We start from the raw sequence: 24,799 nt of genomic DNA, 5'->3' as shown, positions 1-24,799 counted from the left end.
ATATGCACATTTGGATATCTGGTTCCAAAATTCTTTAAAAAATAAGAAATTTGGACCTCCAAATAACTGCAGCAATCTTCAGGAATTTCTTCTGCTAAGACTATATTAACTATCTCCCGGAACTGAAGATATATCTCCCAGTCAGGGTCACCTTCTGGCACTATGTCGGCGAAAAACTGCGGCAGTAAACGGAATAAGCACTGCTTCTGGCTTGCTGTGCCTTTGAGCACGATGCCCTTCCGAGAAATGCTGATTGCTACTGGGCGATTTCTCTTATCATTTTGTTGGAAACTATAGTTACAAATGTTCTTCAACTGCTCGGTCTTTAGCACACCAGAAGACAATAAGCCCTGGAGCACATGTTTAACCACGAATCCTATTCCTCCCTCCAGCATATCGTGCGTACAGTCGGGAAGCAACTGTTGTGTGACGTCGAAGTCAGGGATTTTCAGGAGGGAAGACTCCTCATTAACGCCATACAGTTGCGCATTGTCTCTGTCAAGCGTTACAGCCGTGAGGTGGCTGCTGTGTGCTGCTGCTGTTCGCACAGTTACATCTGCTTCCGACAGTAGTGTGTTCAACTTCTTTTTGTGAGCAAGGCAAAATCGGCAGACCCTGCCGTTTGCAAAAGATGCGCGGAACCCCCCTATCTTATGCAGTGACAGGTTGTGTCCGGTAAAACCAACTACAAAAACACGGAGTGCAATCTCGGAACTGTTGAAAAGAAATGTTAAGCCCTCCTCGTAAAGACGCTTTATGTCATTCACTAGCGGAGCGATTACTTGACATATGCCAAATCTTCGCACATCGGTGTATTTGGCAAGGAGCAGCAGGTGAATAGAGCTCAATTTGCTCCTGTATTTTGGGTGGAGATTCAGGATCGAAAAATACACTGCCAATATTTTGTGCGATCCGGCAGCCGAGCCGAGAGGATTGCAGATTTCGAATTCGTCAGTATACAATAACAGAAGTACTGATTTCGCTGAGCCTTCTATGAGTAAAGCGTGCTCTTTAACAAAAGCGCCGTCAGAAAAATCCCGAAGCTTTTGGCTGGAATCAATTCTTGCCTGATGCAAAACTGCTTCAACTACTTCATGAGACGTCAGCAGAGCTTTAAGAGAACGTTCCAAGGGTACATAAAAGCACACACCACAGACTCTCGGGTCAGTTTCTCCTGAAAGTTTAACTTCCTCTAGCTGAACATAATGAAGCCTTTTCTGCACGTATGCCAGAACGGCATGATCACTTTGAAGGTCAGCCCACAGAAAATCGACAATGTCAACTCCCAAAGTTTCCACTTCATCACACAGACTAGTGCGGCCGTTCTGCCCGGCCTTCAAAGTGCGCCGCAGAACTGCAGATAACAGAAGTTGCACAAACACCTTAATATCATCAAATATGTCATGCGCAACACTCCGTGGCAAACAGCGCGTCTCTGTCGTCTTAAAAAAAAAGAGCATCAAATGGCGCTTAACTTCGTCGAGCTCATATTCAGGGCTGTCGTCAGTAGGTGGATTTCCATTTGCTCGCCGAGTCTCGTCGGACGTGGTCTCGATGGAGTGAGGTGATGGGCCTTCATCCACGCCGGTATCCGATGCTACGTTGTCACTGCCGCTGCATGGCTTGTAAACTTCTGCGGTCTTGATAAATTCAGAGTGCTTTCTGTTGAGGTGCTGGCGGTATGACTTGTAGGAGCCGTAGACATTAGGACAGCCTTCTATCCCGCACACTACTTTAAAGTTCGGCTCTTGAGAGTGAACCTTCCCTATGTGGTTCACTACGCTCGCGTAGCTTGACACATAGTAGGGACATCTCTCACAGCTGAAAACCATGACTACTTTAGCATTCCACAGTGCTCGACTTGTACATGCCTGTATTGACCAAAATGATCGTCTCAGCGAAGGAGAAATACGTTCTCATGAGCAGGGAGTCAGCGCAGTGCACGGACAGCAAGGTAATCGCACGGAGAGTGGAGAGCACGTAGCGGGTATGGGGGGTGAAACTAAAAGGCTCTGATGAACAAGAGGGGTTAGCATGGCTCCCGAGCTGCGCGTCCGCGTCTCTTTCCCTCCTGTGCTATTCTTTAGCGATAGAGTGCTTTGAATATTCGTTCGTTCTTTATTCGCCCCATCTTTATCGCTCGTCTTTTCTGGGAGATTTTCGGTGTCACTGAAAACTGCTGTTCCAAATGTGTTTTCTCTGGAAAATGTGTAAAGATTGTGAGAAGTCCTTCATCGTGGCGACCAGTTGTATGTAAGTGATTATTTATTTAAAATAACAAAAGGAAGGTAAAAGATGTTTGCTCACCCCGGCATCTGCCATCACTAATCGGTGGCACCTGAGCTGGGGTAGCGGAAATAAAGGATAGCAGGTAGTTTGAAGAAGTGAAACGAAAGAGGTGAGGGGATAGTAGGAAAGAGATAGGGGTGAGGGCGCCAATGAACATTGCGACCAGTTCTGGGAACAGAAATTTGGCCCGTTTTGTTCTTTTTCCTGCCTAGCCTTGGCTGCAGAGCCACAAAAAGCTGTCCAGGAGTACAATGGACAACTCGCAAAACTGCAGGAATGCTGACTTACAGGAAGATATTTTCCAGCCAAAAACCATTGTTCAATTACCGCGTTTTCACTTCCTGCTCTGCTGACTGAAAGAGTTAGCGCGAGGGCAGATGAGTCACCCAGTCGCCCTCCACTGTATTCTTCGTCCAACACGTGAGGGGAGAAACGGAGGAGAGAATCTGAAGCACGACGCTCGCCGCCAGATTTGGAAATAGAGTGTAAAGGCATACGCCAGAACAGGCGTCGAAAAGGGGTATGCATCTCCATGTTCTTGGTGCTGGCTTGCTTCGGCTCTCGAGCAGACGGAGAGGATTTCAAGCCGGGGAGAGAAGGGTTTGGGGGCTTTGAAAGGACAACTTAAACCACGAAGTTCGTGGAACCTGAAAGAGCTTCAAACTGTGACGAAAAGAGTCATCGAGAGCCTCGCGATCCTTCCATTGCTGTAAACAGGACCCCGCTTCAGTCGCGCTGGCGGTGCGTGTCCCCAGGGAGCGATTAACATTCTTTCGTGTCTATTGAATGTGCCACGCCTCGAGTAGAAGCCTTCTGCGCGGGTTATACCTGTGCTACACGGGCGTTTCGAATGCCTTCCAAACGAATGTCATTCGACTCGACTGCCATAGCTGCGCTGCTACACGACGTCTTTTAACGGCATTCGGTTCACATGAAATTCGAGTCGACGGAGCTCCGCGGAGACATTCGAAATTTTGGAATGCCTTCGAGGCGCAAGCGCGACTACTCTCCACCGCAGCGTCTTCGTGCCATAGGTGGCAGCATAAGTTTTGAAGAGCAAATACGTTCGTTAAACAATGAAATTCTAAATACTATTTATATACACTACACGGTTTTTTTCCAGACGTTTTGTTAGCAAGCAAATATTTTCCGCATATTCTCGTCGCAGCGTTTTGTTCAGTCTATCATGTCTTATCTTAATGTCACGAAGGCATATTAACCCTCCCCTCTCTCTACTTCTTTGCATCAGCTCACTGCGAATATCCTGGCGCCAAACATATCTTCTGTGCGTCAGTAAGCAAAGAAGTCGTGGCTGCGTGACGCCAACAAAAGGCGGATTTTTCTCCAGTAATGGTTTATTTGCGTTTATTTTCGTATCGCTTAAAAAGAATCTACAACTGGAGAAAAAGGCTCTTTTCATTTCCGCCATGCAGCCACATCAGCAAAATTCGTCACACTTGTTTCTGGGACACAACGTCGTATAGATTACTCTTTTTTTCCCCTCAGCTTTCGATGCAGTGGGGATGAGAGCTTGTCAGTCATGTTCACTAGCCAGCGTCTTCCTGCGCGCTTTACCTCAAACGTGGTTTTCCTACTAGCCCAGACCCATCTACAGCCCTGCCCGACGACTAATCGAGTTCGGCAGTAAGCCAGCGTCTTTTAGCAACTGGAGCAGACGGCTCCGCGGAAGCGAGTAAGGCGGCCTGTGTTGCGTCGGCTTCTCTTTGTTAGTGTAGCCTGGCGGGGACAACGGTATTCAAAATAAGTAGTTATCAGAAGCTGATTTGGGAAGTGTCTTTGTGAATCAGTCGATTTGAATGATTTTTCTTCGTGTTTTGGAATGAAAAAAAAATTGTTTAGTTAAATTTTCCTCGAATAAAGCGACTTAGTCGCTTCGAATTACGAAGACGTCGTCGCATCGCATCATGAGTCTACTTGTAGTCAACACCATCCAAAGGGAAACGCAACCATCTGAATTATTTTGTTGCGGTACAAGCCGCTAAGAGAAGCAGTTAAGAAGATATGGTCATTTGGTTTGAGACGCGTCCTCAGTTTGAATTCACTCCAGAGCAGTGCCACGACGGACCACTTGGAAGAGAAACTTGACATTGTTACGTGGAATACTTTTCACATACAGTGCAGTAATAAGACAAATGCACTTCAGATAAATCTGGAAAAGTGTGTGTTAACTACGCAAAAGTATTACATTTGGCAGGTCATCCTCCGCGTTGCTTGTATAAACGAGAAACTCGGGGCTTTGCGAAAAGTCCGTACGTTCAAAACAACAAAAAGCCGCATAATTTAATGGAATTTGGTGACCCTAATATAGTCTATTTTATCACTATCAATGAAGAACAAATAACTGCCGTCGATTTTCAATGCAGCCATTAAAGAAACAGCAATCCGTCATATCTTGTCGATTGTCATGTAGTCGGAGCGAGTGCAACATGCATAAAATACACTCAAAAGTGCTAAAACGCTACTACCACTAGTGAAACAATTGTGTGCTATTTCCAGTTAAGTCGCATTATTGAAGTCGCCATACGCATAGCGCGCAGTACGCGACCTGCGAGTGGGAAACATGCCGCGGCGAGGGGGGAACGGCGGCGCGGGGTGGTACAAAGCGCGTCCTCACCCTGAAAGCGGAGGGTGAGCGGGCGTCCAGGCACCCTACACAAAATGCTCTACGAGCGCCCCGTCGTGACATACGAGCAAACTAATCTTCCCGCTGTTTTAGGGGTGGGAACGGACGCGCAGTTATCAACACTGGTAGGGAGGGTAAGTAGAGAGTAAGTTTTCTAAAAGGGGGTAAGTGATCAGGAGCATGCTATTGACGGGTGCAAAGTTACTCCTAGGGTCCTCTAAAGGGTGTAAAAGTCTTTTTTACCCCCTTCTCACACCCTTTTTTCTTAGAGTGCGGGAAAGTCTACACAGGGGACTGCAGGGCAGATCCCCACATCCCCCCAACCTAAAACAGACCCACGCGCCTGAAAAGATATGATATGGAGGAGTCTCCTGGTCTTCATGCAGTTGAGGCAGGTCTTGCAGCGGAGGTCACGCTGTCAGCGTCCACGCAGACTTCCGCGGTGTTCCGAAGGCGGCGTGAAGGTCTCCGCTGGGACGAGTGGTATGGCCCGCGGACTACCGTGTCCGCAGGCCCGCGAATAGAATGCCGGTGGGAAAACTGCAGGCCAGGATTCTGCAGCAGTCGCCAGGGCAGCAGTAGCCGGAGGTTACTGCTGACTGGTCTCGCCACAGCTGTCCCGGATGGATGCGGCGAACAGGATACAGGCCGCTCCGTCGCAGTATGTCGCAACGAGACGACGTGCACCGGACAGCATGCCTGGGTTGCTCCACCGGGTCTGCAAAATTACCGAAACGCTCTCAGCGTGCCTTTAACATAGGTCACGGGAGGGGAAACGATATCCGCAAGGGCCTCGTGGCACAATGCCTAAATCGCTAGCAAAACGTGTCGGGCGGCTATGCAAACGCAAAGTTTGAGTGAAATAAGCCCTTTCTTGAGTTTAAGGAGACTGCTCAGTTCGTGCAAGGTTACAAAAAAAAAGGGCGGGCAGGAATGTGCGCACCATCTCAACACCACGGTCTTGTGGTCGTGCCTCTTGACGTGGTGCAAGCAGCTCCGAAAAGCAATAGGCGTGACTACCACTACAACGACCGTGACCACAACAAAGACCCGAAATGGATTACGAGCGCGCAGCCGTGAAGAGACAGCTTGTGGGGTGGTCCTACCCGGCTCACTGCACAAAGCAGCTTATGAGGGGTCGGCGCCCACCCCATCAGACGGTGTCGGGGCGCCCGGTGCCGAACTTGAATTCCAACGAACTCGTAGCGGAACCCGCGGACCCAGGCCACCCGGTTCCCAGAGCCGCTACTCCCAGAGTCGAAAAAAGAGACAGCAGAGAAAATATATACAGAAACTCGGACCACCCGCACGGCTTCCATACTCACTCGCTTCGGGCTCGGCAACTCCGCGGGCACTAGCCCTCGCGCTCCCTCGATGCGGACCAAGTGATTCTCCCGAAGAAACTCCAGGGAAACTTGATGAAAAACGTGCTGAGCATGTCGAAAACTTCAAACATACTGCAGCGCAACACACCTCGCTCTAAAGAAAGCATGCCGCAGGGCGTAGCGCTCAAAATTCACTCTAGGTTTAGCAGTTGTCAAGTCGGGACAAAGATCGTTCATCGAATCGAACCGACAGTCGTGCAAAGTTCAATGAGCACGTCCCACGTTGGGCTCCAGATGTGGGGTTGATAGGGGAGAGATAAATACGTTCTTCGCACTTCATCGTGGCGTACACAGTTCAAAGCCGACCGGACCCCACGCGGTGGTCGCGTACGCTACCGAACGCCAACGATCCCAGCCGAACCGTCTTCTGCCCTCTCCCGCGTGCGAGCAAGCTCTCGCGCTGCGACGCAGGCGGCCTCTCTCGTTAATTATGGTAACAAGAGAATGTGCTCCTCCTCGAGGCGAGGCTGCTGCTGCATCGCGGGAAAGTCTACACAGGGGACTGCAGGGCAGATCCCCACATCCCCCCAACCTAAAACAGACCCACGCGCCTGAAAAGATATGATATGGAGGAGTCTCCTGGTCTTCATGCAGTTGAGGCAGGTCTTGCAGCGGAGGTCACGCTGTCAGCGTCCACGCAGACTTCCGCGGTGTTCCGAAGGCGGCGTGAAGGTCTCCGCTGGGACGAGTGGTATGGCCCGCGGACTACCGTGTCCGCAGGCCCGCAAATAGAATGCCGGTGGGAAAACTGCAGGCCAGGATTCTGCAGCAGTCGCCAGGGCAGCAGAAGCCGGAGGTTACTGCTGACTGGTCTTGCCACAGCTGTCCCGGATGGATGCGGCGAACAGGATACAGGCCGCTCCGTCGCAGTATGTCGCAACGAGACGACGTGCACCGGACAGCATGCCTGGGTTGCTCCACCGGGTCTGCAAAATTACTGAAACGCTCTCAGCATGCCTTTAACATAGGTCACGGGAGGGGAAACGATATCCGCAAGGGCCTCGTGGCACAATGCCTAACTCGCTAGCAAAACGTGTCGGGCGGCTGTGCAAACGCAAAGTTCGAGTTCAATAAGCCCTTTCTTGAGTTGAACGACACTGCTCAGTTCGTGCAAGGTTACAAAAAAAAATGGGCGGGCAGGAAAGTGCGCACCCTCTCAACACCACGGTCTGGTGGTCGTGCCTCTTCTGACGTGGTGCAAGCAGCTCCGAAAAGCAATAGGCGTGACTACCACTGACAACGACCGTGACCACAACAAAGACCCGAAACGGATTACGAGCGCGCAGCCGCGAGGAGACATCAGCTTGTGGGGTGGTCCTACCCGGCTCACTGCACAAAGCAGCTTATGAGGGGTCGGCGCCCACCCTATCAGACGGTGTCGGGGCGCTCGGTGCCGAGCTTTAATACCAACGAACTCGTAGCGGCGCCCGCGGACCCAGGCCACCCGGTTCCCAGAGCCGCTACTCCCAGAGTCGAAAAAAGAGACTAGAGAAAATATATACAGAAACTCGGACCACCCGCGCGGCTTCCATACTCACTCGCTTCGGGCTCGGCCACTCCGCGGGCACTAGCCCTCGCGCTCCCTCGATGCGGACCAAGTGATTCTCCCGAAGAAACTCCAGGGAAGCTTGATGACAAACGCGCTGAGCATGTCGAAAACTTCAAACATACTGCAGCGCAATACACCTCGCTCTCAAGAAAGCATGCCGCAGGGCGTAGCGCTCTAAATTCACTCTAGGTTTAGCAGTTGTCAAGTCGGGACAAAGAGCGTTCATCGAATCGAACCGACAGTCGTGCAAAGTTCAAAGAGCAGGTCCCACATTGGGCGCCAGATGTGGGGTTGATAGGGGAGAGATAAATACGTTCTTCGCACTTAATCGTGGCGTACACAGTTCAAAGCCGCCCGGACCCCACGCGGTGGTCGCGTACGGTACCGAACGCACGCCGACCACGGCGGACCTTGCTCCGAGGGAACAAAGAAACCACACTGCGGATGACAAAAAGAGGCATTTATTGCTACAGCAACAATAACGCCAGCTAGCAACAAGATACGATAACGAATCGAGCTCGTCCGACTCACCAGCAAGGTTCCGAGCGAATGTTCGCCCGCGCTAGGGCAAGGGATATTCTCCGAGGCCGGACGGGACGAGATACGGGAACCAGTCTTCCCGCCGCTTCCTCGCCCCGCTGGCGAAGAGCGGAGCCGCGAGCGACACGTCCGCTCGCGCCGACGATCTTAGCCGAACCGCCTTCTGCCCTCTCCCGCGTGCATGCAGGCTCTCGCGCTGCGACGCTGGCGCAGTCTCTCGTTAGTTAAGGTAACTAACAAGGGAGTGTCTCCTACTCGAGGCGAGGCTGCTGCTTCACGGTGCATCGCCGGAAAGTCTACACAGGGGACTGCAGGGCAGATCTCCACACAGCAAACGAGAACTGCCAACAGCTGCTGCGTTTCATCTCGCCGGTGTTTCTCGAAGCTTTAGCTCTAGCTTCCAAAAAAAACTCACAGAAAGGTTACACATACAAAAGGTGAGGGACCAGAAATAACGGCGTCGTTTGCAAGAAAAGTCACCTAACACTGCTTTATAACCAGATATTTAGACAAAAATAAACCCTGTACGTTTTGGCAGAAGCAATACGTGCGGTTTGAAAAATGATGTACTTCGTAAAATGAGGGGGGATCCAATGGTGTAAAAAAACTTCATAGTGTCCCAAAACAAGGCCCAGCACATGAACGACAGGTGTATTGAATGAGCACTTCTCAACCCAACCATTTAAAATGTTTAAAGCTCCAGAAATAAAACACAAAGAATTAATTACACCAGATTGTTCAGCTGGTCGAGTTGATTCTGATGCATAAAGAAGAAGCAGCGCAGAAATACGATGAAGGAGAGAAGGGGCATGACACGGGTACTGACTATCAACACCTGGATTGATTGCAGGAATACCATACATATGCCTCAACATAAACAACAGAGGGAACGAATTAAACCACTATCAGCAGTCACCAAGTCGCCGAGTATTTCAGCTCGCAAGATGGCATGTTTACGCATATATTGTCGTATACGCAAAATGAAGAGACCCCTGTCCAACGTGTGCCAATCGACGCCAAACTGCATGCGGGCGTGACCTGACGAAGCACTCCTGTTGTCGAGACCCACGCAGCCCGCTCGTTGCATCTCTGTGCTCGTGATCGTCGCCAGCCGGTGCACCATCCTCGACACCAGGATTGCTTCATTAGGCTGCGCTAGCATTCATTTTGGAATGCATCGGCACGGGTTGGCTGGGGCCTCTTTATTAATGCGCCAGCATTGAAGGTCCCATGTCACACAAGAAGCGGTGCCGTCGTTGCCGTCCTCGAGCAATTCCTAATGGATGGAGTTGTGACGTTGCAGCAATATTTCCTCCCGTGGGTAATTCAAACACGGCAGTGCAATCACACTCTTTCTTCCCATATAAAATATACGCTGCTCCGTCTACGCGCGGAACCTGCAGGCTGTGAAGGAGTTCAATTGTTGCTAGCGTGATCTTATTGGTCGCAAACGTCTGAAGCACGTTTATGTATGCAACCGCCCGTCCTGTCTGGTCTTTCTGTGTGGTTTGTGTCAAAATTAGCGCTGTTTTTTATCTTTTGTTACACAATGTTACACCAACTAGCCCAGCAAGAGGTACTGTTAAAGTAAAGTAACTTCGGGGAAAAATGAATCGGTATGAATAGGGTGGGATTCAAACCACGACCTAGCTTGGAATGCGAGACGAGCAGGCTACTCCTACCAGGCCGCAAACGCTCGAGGGTTTAAGCGGGATAGAGGTGGACCTGATGAATGCGTTGTGGTCTTTGACTTGATGTGGTTCCTAAGGACAAGTGCTCATGTATGTATAGGTAATTATGAGTAGGCTAATTATCTATTAGGTAATTCAACCACATTAATTTGATTTTTGAGATGCTTTATTGTACTTGAACAGTTTGATGCGTGAGTATGTGTGATGTATCGATGTGAGGAGTGGGATTCCTGCATCACTATTCTAGGAAAGAAGGAGAGGTATATAAAGGCATCGCGAGGCTGGCGAGTGTACCGCCACATGGTGATGCGATACTTCTTGACATTAGGTCTCGTCTGACTGTCGTGGTTTCGTTTCGGGTTTGGATTGGGCTGTAATTTCTGCTACACTCAAAAGAAAAAGAAGTAAGCATCTGGTAGAATGTTTGAATCCGCCGTTTGCACATGTTCCTGCTCGATCCGCTGAAGGAATCAAATAGTGGATTCAGAAAAATATTCGAAATTAATCAAGTATGTTTTCAAGTTTTTGAATACTTGTCGAATAATTGGGGCTAACTTTGATGAAGGCTGGACGTGGATTGTTTCCACAGCAGGGTGCACTCCGGTGCTGCACATCATGCTGCCGCAGTCGATATGCTCGGGATGGGAAGTTTCGGCGGGACGAGGCGGTCTCTTCAGGTGGCCTTCGTTCGTTACAATTCATACGTGGCCTTGAAATTTGGGCGATATGGCATGACACGGGCAGAGTTTGTAAGCCCTGCCTTAGGTTTGGGAATCCATGACTAACACATAGTTCTCGCCATTCTCATGCAGTCAGATGTGGCATTAGTTTATTCCCTGTCGTAAACAGTAGCAAATTGAATTTTTTTCATACACAGGACGGTGATGGTCACATATCTATTACTCTGCCTTCATGACACGTACTCCTTTGTAGAGATGAGTGTTGCGTACTTTGAAAGGTATAGTTATAAAGCTCTTAAGTTATGGCGCGGTACGGCAGCGCCACCGCTAGCGCTTCGCTGTGACACACGATAATTGGTTTCGCGCGAGTTTTCATGCTAGTACCTGATTTTCGTGAAATATTTCATTCGTATTCTATTTGTTTATTATGTACATGATCCATATTCGATTAGATTTTGAAAGTACTATTTGCGTAAACCGCGTTCCCTTGTAATTTCTCTAAAACATGCCCTGGATTGATTGCAGGAATGCCATACATATTACCTCAGCATAAACAACAGAGGGAACGAATAAAACCACTATCAGCAGTCACCAAGTCGCCGAGTATTTCAGCTCCAAGATGGCATGTTGACGCATATATACTGTCGTATACGCAAAATGAAGAGACCCCTGTCTAACGCGTCGTTTAGTCCGCGTTAGCCAGCTGATGCTCAAGAGCTCTCTTCGTTTGCGCAGCTCGTCGTGCCCTCGTCATCCGGACCTGCGACGCCGACGCTGGGATCCGCAAAAGCACCTCCCGAGCTACACCTGAACTTCCAGCTGCAGTCTTTCGGCTCTTCATGACGTGCCAGGCAGCAGTCGGAGCGTAGCTCTTCTGGTGTTGCATGGTGCTGTAAGGTGCAGGACCACTCCGCTCTGTTCATCGATGAGCTGCGCCATGCTGGTGTGCATGGCCAGCACAGCTGTGTTTAAATTTAACGTAGATTAATTGTTTTAGGTGTTTCTTGAAAAAACACGTATAATTCGATGTATGATTGGTGTAGGGTGTGGATTCGCCTTAGGAATCCAAGGAATAAAATAACAAAGATTTGATTCGTCACTCCTGTCGTCATGAAATTTTTTATGACCAGGCGAAGTTGTCGTGGTCCCGCTATCGCACTTCATATAATACCGTAGTCTCAATTGGATCTTTGTATTGTTGACCTGTCGCTCCAGTTAATTCCATTCTTTCCGTCATCTGTAGCCTCACTTCGAAATGAAAACTACCGATATCTGCAGTCCCTTACTTTCGTCAAACTTCACCGAACATCAAGTCGGAAGCTATAAACTACATTGCATAAACAGTTTTGCATTTTTGCATCTCGCATGCTGCCCTGGCAATGAAAAGTTCATGGCTGCGTCTTATTCGTACATGTGTGATGTTTAAGGTGTTATCACTAACTCAAAACAGGTGTTATAAGAAACTCTATTCTCTGTGTGTTTTCTTTTTTGCGACGTGCTTTAAGCTTGTACAAATCAATAAATTGATCCCACATCCACGGAATTTTCGAAAAGAACACGGCCATGTCAATAAAACCAGGCGAAGCATGAAATTTTGTCAGCAGAGAAAAAAAGACTGGCTCTACAATGGAAGAGTATGAAATCAACTGATGTGTCGAACAACACATGCCCACCACTTGAAACGGTAAGATGTGGCTTTCCTGAAGCCCCGCTTTCAGGTGAGAGTACTGATAAAGTATGGCGGCTAATCCGAAACTTTATCACCGCGGAGCGCAAGCAGCCGCACCCCATTGGACAGGCCACTGGGCGATGTGCACTATGCGTACATATACCCTTCACGCGCATTCCCTGTGACACAAGGATTCCCCTGCGACACAATGTTTATCATCTTGTTGGCTGCTTGGAAATTGGCACTGGAAATAGGCTGCGTCGTAATAGCTGAGCAGCTCTCCGTTTCTGCTCAGGTGTAAAGTAAATCACAGAGTGACAAGTTCGCCGGCCAGTGACGCGTGCTCTTCGGTGTGGTTGCGTGCGTTTTCTGGCGGTGTGGTTTGTTGTTCAACCCACATTGACCGCTGATGAGAATTAAAATTTACATTATTCCAAAAACGAAACGTGGTATTACTGCCGTCCATTTGCGAACCTCAAGTTACAAAGAGGTGCTGAAACGTAACTGTTCATAAGCTTGATTTTAAATACCCTGCTCGATCATCTCTCGCCGAAGGTAATCGCCTTTTCGGAATGCACGGATAACAGTAATATTGGCATTCCTCGCAATGGAACTGAGTAACATTTTAACTTAGGCGAGTATCTGTTCACCGTTCAGAGGCAAGCACTGGACACATAAGTCGTCTTCCTGTGTAGTCCTCGGCAGCTACGTAGCGATGTGGAAATTAATAGGGGCACCTATGCGTTTATCATGTGTAAATGCCAGAGAAAGTGTAACTGGCTCACTGCGTCACTGAAGACATCAGTCGCGCTGTTAATAGGCAGTGGCGTGCACGTACAAAGTGGAGAAATTTTGCACCTTCCATTTTCGGAATACCAGCGGAAGGTTTAGACTTTATTTTGAGAAAATGAAAGGCGCATAAATTGTTTTCTTTCTTTTTCAAAACTGAAATAAGTACAAGAAAACTATGTACAATGGTACTGAACCCATAGCCAAGGCTAGTGTCTGGTCCATCACAAAGATACCTTGCAAATACAGCAAGTGGAGAGAATACTCACGTAAATAAGTTCAAAATAATAAAATCCCAACACAAACTTTGCGCATCAATTTTATTAAAAAATGTCAGTATATACAATTGCTGTTCATGCGGACTTTCTTTGCACATAACCTTAACAAAATTATTCCGTCCAAAATTCACCTTTCCAACCATCCTGAAAATTAGACTCGGCAAGAACATTTTGAGGGATTGTGAAAAATTACTTTTAATTTTAACATTATTAGAAAAGCCATTCTGTATTAGTGCACCGTTGTACTCAGTCATCCTCTTCCCGTATGTATTGCGGCATAAGTTTAAATGATTTGAACTTGCAGCTCGTGTCCTTTTTAGTAGTTATAAAAATACTTTGGTGAAACGGCTTATTGGATTCCAGTTTTTTATGTATTGTCTGGGAAGTTTTTAACGTATAAATTTATTGTAAAGGTAATATATGGGCTGTCTGAAAAAGTGGCTTGCTAGGGCAACTGTGTTTGGAATATGTGATGATTCTTAGGGATCTCTTTTGTAGTCGGACTATGCGTTCAAGATATGTGGGGTATGTGTTGCTCCAAGATTCTCTGCAGTAACTTAACTGACTATGTATAAAAGCAAATTATAGTATGCATAGAATCGAGTAATCAAAACATCCTCGTGCTTTCAAGAGAATGTGACATCCATATGCAAGTTTTCAACAAACTTGTTTTATGTGATTTCTCCAGTGCATGTCAGAATCGAAATGCACACCTAGGTATTTAAAGCTTGTTACATTTTGTATCGGCTCATTGTTTACATGCAAGCGGATTTCGTTGTAGTTTAAATTTTTTTCCCCTTGAGCTGAGCACAGTTTATTTTGTTTTCTGGGTATTAACAGTTAGCTGGTTGGTAGTAAACCACTTTAAGACCCAAACTACTTCTTCGTTTACTTTGCTGTTTAGTTTTCCTATTTGGTCTTCTATAAATACTAACACTGTGTCATCAGCGTACATTAATGATTGCAAATATTTTAAGGTTGACAGAAAGTCATTTACGTAAAGCGAAAAAAGTTCGGTACCAGTACTGAGCCCTGTGGCACCCAAGTCAGCACGGCCTGCGGTTTAGAGATCAAGTTATTCATTACAACATGCTGTTCGCATTTGGTGAGATAACTCTAAATAACTGCTATTTTCCCTCTAAATCCGCACTCGGTTCTTGGGTTAGTGAACACTCAATCGCGCTTTGAGCTACACTCGCAAGGGGTTTGCTTTTGAGGCCTACATTATGCTTCGTTATGCATCCTCAGCGACCATAACCTCTCTAAAGAGGAATGGCTTTGCGTCCTCAATCCTCCCAAACTTTAGACTTCTACCAGGAAAAAGTTTCAAAAATAGGCATTTTGGAGTAAAAATTGGGTTTTCCGGCGTACTATTCCCAATGTTGGAGGATATCAGAAAACCGGTAAATCATCTTAAGTGGTAAGGTGTTTAAATTATTTTTAATAATTATCTTTTTAAGTTATAGAGTTACGCGCCTAGTTTCGATTAGAGATTTGTAGCTGTTCCTTAGTATAGCCATGCCGGTTTTTAGAATTTCGAAAACGCAATTATCCTTGGCGCTAGATGTTGCCGGAAAAAATTTGGCTTTTTTAACCTATTACGTGTAATGGAAAGGTGAGTTTGCCTGCATGCTTTCCGAAAGCGCATGTATTTTGGAGAGATGTAGCCAAGTTTTGTTGAGCCACAGCGCAGAGAATAATCGCGTTTTTCGAAATTCTAAAACAGGCATAGCTAGACTAACGAGCAGCTACAAAATCGTGACGTACTCAGTGTCTGCATATATATTTGTCATGTGGAAATAAACCGGGGTCCATTATTCTTTGGCGTTCGCCAGGGGTGAGGGGGGGACGCAGGAGTCATTATCGGGGTGTCGTCCAGCAAGAAACCACATTTTGTCGGAAGTCGCTGTCCAAAATATAGTGTACCCACTCCAGATATCGCTGCCTGTTGCCGGCCGCCAGCATCATTGCATACCAGCCGGATAGCCGCAATGGAAAATATCACAAGAAACGAATGTTTCTTCCCAGCCTTTTTTAGTGCAGCCACCAGCGAGCTTCATCTTTGACAAGACGTCCGAATGGCCGGCGTGGATACAAGAATTCGATTACTACCGATTCGCCTCAGGACTTTATGAGCGACCTCAAGAGGCTCAGGTGCGTACGTTGCTGTACACGATGGGACGACAGGCACGCAGCATTTTCAAGACTTTCATCTTGTGCGAGGAAGACTCGAAGAAATACAATGTTGTGAAGAAGCAGTTCGATACCGATTTGGTTGCCACACGAAACTTGGCCTACGAAAGCGGGTGCTTCCATCGCCGCCACCAAGAACCAGGCGATCATGTTGTTACATACGCTGGCCGATAGATGTGGCTATGGGGAGATAAAAAAGCGGATGATTCTTGACCGTTTTGTAGTTGCATTACGAGACGCAACGTTTTCCGAAGCTTATCGAATGGATGCGACGCTGGGACAGGCTGGTTGCTCACTGGTGCAGTCAGTTAATTTTTCCGAACTCGACGCGAACTCTGGTTTCAACCAAGTGAGGTTAGCAAGGAACTGTGAACTGCTCACAACATTCAATACTCTTTTTGGCCGTTATTGCTGTGAGCGGCTGCCATTTGGCGTAACTTTGGCTCCGGAGTATTTTCAAAGACAAATGTGTGATATTCTTGATGGAATTCCGGGGGTCATGAACTTAAAGGGCAAGTGAAGAGGTTTAAGAATTCGATGAGTTTTAACCAGCGAATGTTTTGAACTTGTAGGTAAAGCATGCGAAATCTTTTTCCGCCAGCATTTGAAACGAAGTGTAACCGCCGACTAAAGTGGCGTCAGTGTTCAGACTTCTCAGCCGTGCACAGCGACAGGCAGAGACATCAGTGGTCACGTAACGTATAGCGGGAATATGTTCCCCACGAAGAAACGGTTGTTTCAAGGAACAAAACGAATGCCGGCGAAGGTGAAGCTCGCGAAGCAATGTGCATAGGAAGACGAAGGGCATCATGCAGTCAAATGCAGCGCACATCTGAAGTCTCTTCAGCAATGACGTCACCAAGAGTTTCCCCGCGCACCTTCATTGCACAAAGGAGAAACCTGAGCACCGTCGAGGTTAGAATGAACTAAATGATAGTAACTAAATGATAGTTCACCGTAGTTGAGGCTTTAATTTATCAGTACGTCACAATTTTAAATGCTAGCGCAAAACTACTTCGTATGCTTTACCTAGAAGCTTCATAATTCGAACTCTTGAATACCCGCCAATTCTCAGAAAACCATTTTATCTTCCCTTTAACAAACGATGTCCTTACCCATGTGAAAATTTGCTGCTGGTTTGCCGCTGGAATACTACTGGTTCCAGTAGCACTGGTTTATTAGCACATTCCCAGCAGATACTAGAACAAGCAGCTGATGAAACCAGTAGGTGTTGGAGACATTAGCGTCCATATAGCATCGAAACATTACATTTAAATCAGCTTAGATAAATCATTCCTATGATATATTCTTTAATTTTTGAAAATTTCTGAAGCATTAAAAACAAATTTTAACTTCCTAAACATTAAGCACGCAAAAAAACACTTGAAACCTGCGGTAAATTGGTAAACTCATCCTGCAGGACCATGCAAACCTGCCCGTAGTAGAAACTCAAGTACAGCTTCAAACCCCGTCTTGAAAAGAAGCAACTAGCAACAGTAAAGCCCTAAAATATACATACAACTTCCATGTGTGACTTGTGCTCACATTCTAATACCACATGGGTTCTTGCTTATATATACCCCCAAGATGGGTGTCCCACAAGTGTTAGTGGTGAATAGTTAATAAGCAAAGTTATCTCATTAAATTTCTGACCTTTTATTTCATTTCTTGTGCTCCTAGTCGGATAGGTTTATAGTCTGATACTACTTAAGTCTGCAGTGAAGTACCGCCCAAATTCACGACCGCCGCACATATTTCCTCCACGACAAAAAAGTAGACCGTTGTTAAAACTTTTCTTGTTCCCTAAGCAACAAACTAATTGCAAGAAAAAATTATTGGAGCTACAATTTTAATGCATTGCTTGTTTATTACAGTCAAACATTAAAATATTTATTTCGTTTACTATAGCGATGGGCCAGCGGAGTAATACAGTACGCCGCGGATCATGTCCCAGTGTTCGCAACTGCTGTTTTTTAAGTTGTATTCTACTATAGCTGCAAAGTTCTGTTAGCTGAAGGATATATTATTAAAAAAAAAACCCCCAAACAGAACAACAAAAAATCCTTATGCTGGAATCAGAGCGACCAGCAGAAAACCAGTATAAGCACCGGGCTGAAACCGGTACAAGCAGGAAACCAGGAGGTTTCCTGCTGGTTCCAGCAGAACCAGTACAAACCAGTCGGTTCCCATACACAAATTTTCAAATGGTAATCTTTGGCCCTACTCAGAAGGAACACGACAAACGGTTGTCGTACGCGCATGGTGCGCCCGCTCAGGAAGCCGCGAACATATTGCAACAGGCACCCGCTCACACCTGCTCCCTCGAGCACCGCGAGAATTGGTGCGCGATGGACGTTGTCAAAAGCGCTCGAGAAGTCCAACAGCAGCTGCAGCGCAACCTGTCTTGCCGCCCTGGCGTGTTCCAGCGCCGTGACAACGTCCGAAATCGAATCTGCCGCTCGTCAAACAAATCAGCATCCGCGGCTCGCTCGTTCAAAGGCTGCAACGCCATATGCTCCATGAGCTTACCCGCCCCCGATGTTAGTTCCACTGGTAAGTATCCGCTCAGCTCCGTAGGTGGGCGCCCTGGATTTTGGACAGGACAGACGACCGCGGTGCGCCAGTCCTCCTGTAGCTCCCCGTGCTCCCACACCAGGTTGATCTGCTGCAGGAGGATCTGTCGTTGCTCCTCATCCAGGTTTCGCAGCATCTGGTAGGTCACCCCGTCCGGTCCGGGCGCCGATCGGCGGCGGCAGCGCTGCAGCGCGTTGTTCAGTTCCGCCGCGGTGAAAGTCGCGTCGCAGGGACCTTCCGAGGTGACGAGAGAGGGAGTGGCACCGCTTCTGGGGCTCTCGAGTGCAGCCATGCTAGCTGCACCTGCGGGGCTTAGCGGCACGAACCGGTCGGCAAACCGCTCAGCGAGCTCTTCGTCGCTGAGCCCGCTGGATATCGCTAGGGCGGCAAGCGGCTGCGGGTTTGCCTGTGGTTCCGTGATGCGCCGCTAGGTGTCGAACAGACTCCGCGAGCTGGCGTCTTCCTCCAACCTTTGGCATAACGAAGCCCACTGCCGGCGGTACAGTTTGTTCGCGTGGCGGCGCGCTGCCGCGTCCAGGCGGTTGTAGACCATCCAGTCGGCGCCCCTGTCTGTCTGTCACGCCCTTCGCTCTGCGTGGTCTCTTTTTTCGCGCAGCTCGAGCAGTTTGTTGTCAGGTGTGGGCTGGCCCGCCCTCACCTCTGCTCTTCGGATGGATGCGAAGGCGCTCCGTACCAGACTGGTGAAAAATGGGGCGCCTGAGGCGGCCGCCTCGTCTACAGCCTGCCTGAACGCACTCCAGTTGACAATGGAATATGTGCGTGTGGCGCGCGCCTCTGTCGCATTGGGTTCAATCAGGATGGAGTAGTGGTCCGAGCCCCAGAGAGATGGTGATCGGTGCCATATCGAATCGATGCCTCTGGATGCGAAGGCAACGTCGATGCAGGTGTCGGGTGTTCCGCGTCGTCGGAAGGTGGGCTCGCCGGTGTTCATTGGTGTGAGTCCCAGCTGCATTGTTGTGTCGTGCAGGTCGTCTCCTCGCGCGGAGTGGTGCGCACTGCCCCACGCACTGTGGTGAGCGTTAAGTCCCCACAGATGATTCGGCGTGGCCACAACACGAACTCACTGCACGAAAACACAGCGCGTTCCACGCGACAGCTGGGCGCACGTAAACACAGGCCACCGACGTGTCAACACCACCGACGCGCACTGTCACCACCACACACTCCTGGGCATCGGTCGTCGCCGCCGCCGAGCCAACGAGAGTATGTTGTACATCCCGCCGCACATACACTGCACATCGCGATTTCCCAGGCCGATGGGAGTGGTCCACAGAGGGCACTGCAGCACAGGACTTCTCCTCACATGTAGTTGCCGAATGATTACCAACGTAGCCGGGTAGCCGCCGTTGCGGCTCCCCATCGTGGACCCGCACATATGTTTCCTGCGGCGCGATAACCTCCGGCGTGCTTTCGTTGATGCGCACGCAAAGCTCGGAGTACCGCGCTGCAAGAGATCGCACGTTCCACTGCAGGATTGTGGGGATCCGTGGTGGAGCCCGGCGACTAGCCATGTTGGGTGGCATCCAGTCGAGGAGAGTCTGCAACTTCTAAGCAGGCCCGGCGTCCTTCTCAGCCCTCCGGAAGCAGGGAGCTAAGCGCCCGCAGGGCGAGCTTCAGCATCTCAATCTCCCGGTGCCGTGCATCCGTAGGCTGGCCTGGGAATTTGGCAGCAGGTGCGGGTGGTGCCTGGCGGGACGTACGCGGGCACGGTCTCTGCCGGTCCCGCTGTGGAAGCTGCTGGCTACGCTGACTCCGTCCGCCGGTCACCACCTGCGTACGAAAGAGCGCCAGGCGGTGTAGTGCGACGCTGCAGGGAGGCCTTGGGAGCCGTTTCCGCGGTGACCATGGCCCGAGGCCCGAGACAGAGGCACCTGCTACGTGGCGAGCACGGTAGCCACATGTCGCTCGTGCTGCCAGTAAGGCACGCGGGGTCCGTAGCCGCATGTTGCCCGCCACAGTTAATGCAGCGCGGCTTGCGGCGCGGACAGGCGCCCTGCTCGTAGGGGCCCCAGCAGCGGTTACAGCGATGTGGAGCCCGGCAGCCTTCGATGGTGTGGCCCAGTCCGCTGCACCTTCCGCACTGCAGTGGACGGGGTCTGCAGGCCCGTACAGCGAGCCGCCGTCTGCAATTGGGAATATGCGCCGGGGGCACAGGCGCCGCAAATCTGACAGTCAGCGTGCTGTCAGAGAGCGACGCCGACACTATAGGCACGGCTGATTCCGTGGCGGCGAGCAGCTCAGCAACCGTCCGGCGCCCGTCCACCCCGAGCACCAGGCCAGCGCAGTGGTTCCTTGGGGCAGGCTCCTTGGCGCTCACAGCCATCCCGCGGATCACCGCGGTGGCGAGCAACTCGTGCTTGGTGGCTGCAGTCTCCACGTCAACAGCCACAACACCGCGCCGAGTGTTGACGCGGACTGCCAGGACTCCAGGCCGCGGCCCAAGCTCCTCCGCCAGCTTCCAGCCTTGTTTGCGTGAGAAGGCCGCGTCCCGCTGGGCTGGGCGGAAGAGGACTGTCCCGTGGACGTTGTCCGGGACCTGCACCGCGGTGGCAGCCCTGGCCAAGGCAGCCTGGCTTCGCCGCTGGGCCCGCGACGTTGCATGCCTCCACCGCTCCAGGCCGCAGTTCGGTTCCACTCCGCTGGAGCTGTGCGCGGCTTGCTGCTGCGTGGACGAGAATGTACCGCCCGCCGCATGATCGGCCGCTTCCGCTGTTTCCTCCCGGCGGCCGTCGTATCTCGCCTCCCGGCAGCCTGCGTGGGAGAGGAGGTGCTCTTCTCCTCGGTGGGCCCCTCTCCCCTCGCCCGGGTGGGGCGAGGCGAAGAGGAGGAGAGCTCTTCGCAATGGCGGCCTGGTCTGGGCGAAGCCGGAATGCCCCCCATTGTGCTGCTCGGGGCCCCCTGAATTGCGGTCCGGCCGGGCGACGAGGCGAGGCTGCCTGCCCCACTTCTTGATGCGCCACGTGGTTGCCTTCCGCGGCCATCGGTGTTCCCAGCGGATGGGGAAGGCGAGCTACGGCGCTTCCGGTGAGTGGACTCGTCCATGGCCTCGTATCTCACGTCCGAGACCACGGCTGCACGTGGTGAGTCGCTCTCTGGTGCCCCCTGGATGGTAATGGGGAGGCCCGCCATGGTTGCCAAGGCCGCTGGTGGTGGTGCAGCAGCCGACCCACGTGGTTGCTCCCGGCACGGTCCAGGGAGTTGCAGGGCTAGAACTGACGCAACCGCCTCTGCCGGGGACAGGCTGGCAAGCTGCACCTCCTGAGTGGCACGATCCAGTCCCACCGGCACCCTGGTCAGGGTGGCATCATCACATGGGCGAGCGTTAAGGCTGATCGACCTCGGCAGCGGCCTCAACGCACTCGGCTCGCGGCGAACGTGTCCGTGGCACGTGGGCTCCATGGTGGAGCCCGTCGACGCGAGGAAGGCTTAGGCGCTGCGAAGAGAGAGCCCTGAGAAAACACGTCTGCTCCCTTCGAACGCCCAAACCGAACTCAAAGTAGCATTCACGGCTCCTGAAAGATTGCTGAGCTTGTGCAGGATGCGTTGCCCGGCAAGAGGCGAAAGCCCGGCTAATGTATCAGATACAGTAAGACCTATATCTCTTCTCGATGGGCATTGGTGTACAAGATTCTAAGGTCATGCGGAAAGTTCTACATCGGCCAAACGGGCAGGTGTATAATTGTCCGCCTGATGACGTTGTCTTCGTTCCCTTTCTTTTTGCATTTTTTCGACACCTGTATATCTATGTTCCTGATCATGCGATTGGCCTAATCCTCAGTTGAAATTTGACGCTTGTCCTTGTCTTCTCGTTTGTCCTGTCCTTTTTGTGAACTATTATTTAATTTTGAGAAAAATATAGACCTAATATGCCTAATGAGGCTAACAAGAGGTTTATAAAGTAAGCACAAATGGTTTGGGCAGGAAATGTGCGTAGAGCCGAAAACCACTAAAACGAAGACGTCATCAGAGCGAAATACGCACGCCTGCACCAGCTGTTCGCGCCATATATTCAATTTACTATTTTTGATGAATTTAGCGACTTCTTGATGACACACTTGGTTCCAGTTCGCACCATCTCGGAGGCATCTACAATCTCACTTGTTAGTTGGTCGTTGTCATCATACAGAATAACTCTACAGTGAAAAAAAGTGGTCGGCAAGGTACGCTATAGTCACACGTTTCGCAATGCATAGCCAAATGGCCGTCAAAGCCGACGCGGACCTTGTTCTTGTGCTCTTTTAGGCGTACATTTATACACCTGCCCGTTTGCCCAATGTAGAACTTTCCGCATGACAGTGGAATATTCTACACCACTCCCCGGTGACAAGGGACATAGGTCTTCATGTGACTCATAGTGGAAATGCAGTGAAAAGAATACATAACCACTAAGAGTGCAGACAAGTACTGAAATATCAAGGATGGTGTTAAGGTTATGTACTTGGCTGGAATACGGTGGTGGTTGCTGGCGCAAAACAAGGCAAAGTGGCCTTTTTCCTGCAGCTGCCTGATTAGGCAAAGGCTCATGAATCTCGTTGCATAGGTCAAGCAAAATACACAGCGCTGTAAAATTTGGAGATACGAGACAAGTTTCAATTACAAAGTTAGCACATAAAAAAACCGCTGAATGAGTAAGAACCTGAGCGGTACTTGACGCAGTGCGTTTCGTGCTTGAGATAAAGCGCACCGGTCTGAAATTTTTACCACAGTAGTGCGTATTTTGATCATGAACCTCTGCCATACTGGCTGCTGGCATTGTTAGCGCAATAGGGCGCAGCCGCAGTGGTTATCAATACATGATTGCTGCGGTTCGCCTGCTCAGGCGTGCCCAACACACTGCTGTGCGCATGTTTTTCGTTTACGTGACGGCAGACTTTTTACAAGTGAAATTTGTTCTTGTTGTCGCTCGCCTCTGTTGAAAATGGTCCATACCCAGAGCGCAGGCCGTTGAGCAGCGTTCGGTGCAGGCCGAAGCAAGATCTCTCAGAGTAGTTATTTTACTGCTATATTAGCTGAAATTTCAACTGCAGCTGCTATCTTCTCCAAAGTGGGTTTATGCAGACGGATAATCGTGCTGACTTCTGTTGTGCCTATATCCGCTGCCATTCACGCGAGTTGATGGCGCGCATTTGACGCTTAACTATAAGCTTCGTATTTAGGTTTGCCTAGTTGCTTTGCAGGCGATTACCTATTGTAGGTGAATTCAGTTACTGAAAAAGTGCGCGATTGCGGCGAGGTTACCGGCAACGTCGCCGCAAGACATATATTAGTGGGGGCAGAGAAAAAGAAAGAAAAATAATGTTTCCCAGCCCGCAAAAAAAATCGCCGCAAAAGAGGAGGCGCGACAGGTGGCGTGTTAGACCTGCTGCCAGAAGCCAAAGGACGGTCTTTCGACGTGTGCCTGAAAACAAGGGACACGTAATAGAGGCTGCACGCCAGGTACCACCATGCAGCATCCGTATAATTTAGAGGGTATATAGTGAGCCTCGGCGTTTTCTCAGTCATGTCTTCAAGACTTCGCCTGGCAACCTTCGTGGTGGCTCGGTGCTTATGGCGCTCGACTGCTGACCCGAAAGACGCGTGTTAGATCCTGGCCCCAGTGGTCGCATTTTGGATGGAAGTGAAATGCTAGAGGCGCGTATACTCTGCGATGTCCGTGCACGTCGAAAGAACCGCAAGTGGTCGAAATTTCCTTTAGCCATTCGCTACGGCATCCCGCATAGCCTGTGTCTTTTTGAGGTATTAAACCCCCATAAACAAACAAAGATTTCGTCTCGTTTCCTTCCCGAAACTGATCTCTGTATAGCAAGTAGTTTCATTTCACAGGTCTTCCAAAACCCTGCGTACACCTAGCGTTATTATCCGAAAGTTGACACTGGCAACAGCGGCAGCACCGTGAAGACAATACTCCCTGTGGAGTTCCACATTTATAGCACGATATGCGACTTGCACTAGGTAAAAAGTCGCATTAACAGCTAAAAAATTGAGCACGTGCATGGCGAAATTATGGTTCACTTGACATCGCCAACCCGTATTCACCGAGGGAGAAATTGCGTTAGCCCTCGCGTGAAGTGAATTGCGCATGACTAGCGTCGCGCTCGCCTCTTCTTCTCCAGAACACGAACTGACGCAATGGCGACATAGCTAGGAAATGTCGATCCTGAAAATGAGTATGCAGTTACCCAGTCACAACATGAAGTTTACAAATGCTAAAAACCGCACGCGTTTTTTATCTATGCCGCCAGTGATTACCCGACTTAGGAGAAATGCAAGCGCTGCATTTTGTTTTGCACACGATTTCAAAAGGCGAGGGCGCTCTCGTTCCTGCGCTAAAGGTCCCGCTCGCAAGTACACTCACCTTTTGGCGCTATAATTTGAGCACTGTGAGCAATTTATTTCCTAGATAAGCTCAGGCAATGCACTGCACAGACCATCGATGCAGACACACAGAAGCAGCCGGGAAGAGTAGGCTCTTGCGGACGTCTTCGACCAGTGTCACT

The 24,799-nt window shown here is 49.8% G+C and overlaps 1 protein-coding gene across 1 annotated transcript in view; it reads left to right on the top strand.

Annotated features, from left to right (window-relative positions):
• The window catches only part of LOC144115583 (uncharacterized), a 47,698-nt gene extending 35,822 nt beyond the window's left edge, over positions 1 to 11,876 (top strand). Inside the window, exon 7 of the mRNA XM_077650006.1 lies at positions 11,514 to 11,876. Coding sequence (XP_077506132.1) covers positions 11,514 to 11,621 — 108 coding nt within the window. The 3' untranslated portion in view covers positions 11,622 to 11,876. The remainder of the gene's footprint in view (positions 1 to 11,513) is intronic.
• Positions 11,877 to 24,799: the final 12,923 nt, after the last annotated feature.

This window comes from Amblyomma americanum, chromosome 1 (assembly GCF_052857255.1).
Source record: "Amblyomma americanum isolate KBUSLIRL-KWMA chromosome 1, ASM5285725v1, whole genome shotgun sequence".
NCBI lineage: Eukaryota > Metazoa > Arthropoda > Arachnida > Ixodida > Ixodidae > Amblyomma > Amblyomma americanum.
Note: the sequence above shows the minus strand (reverse complement) of the source record. Positions and strands in the feature narration are given on the sequence as shown.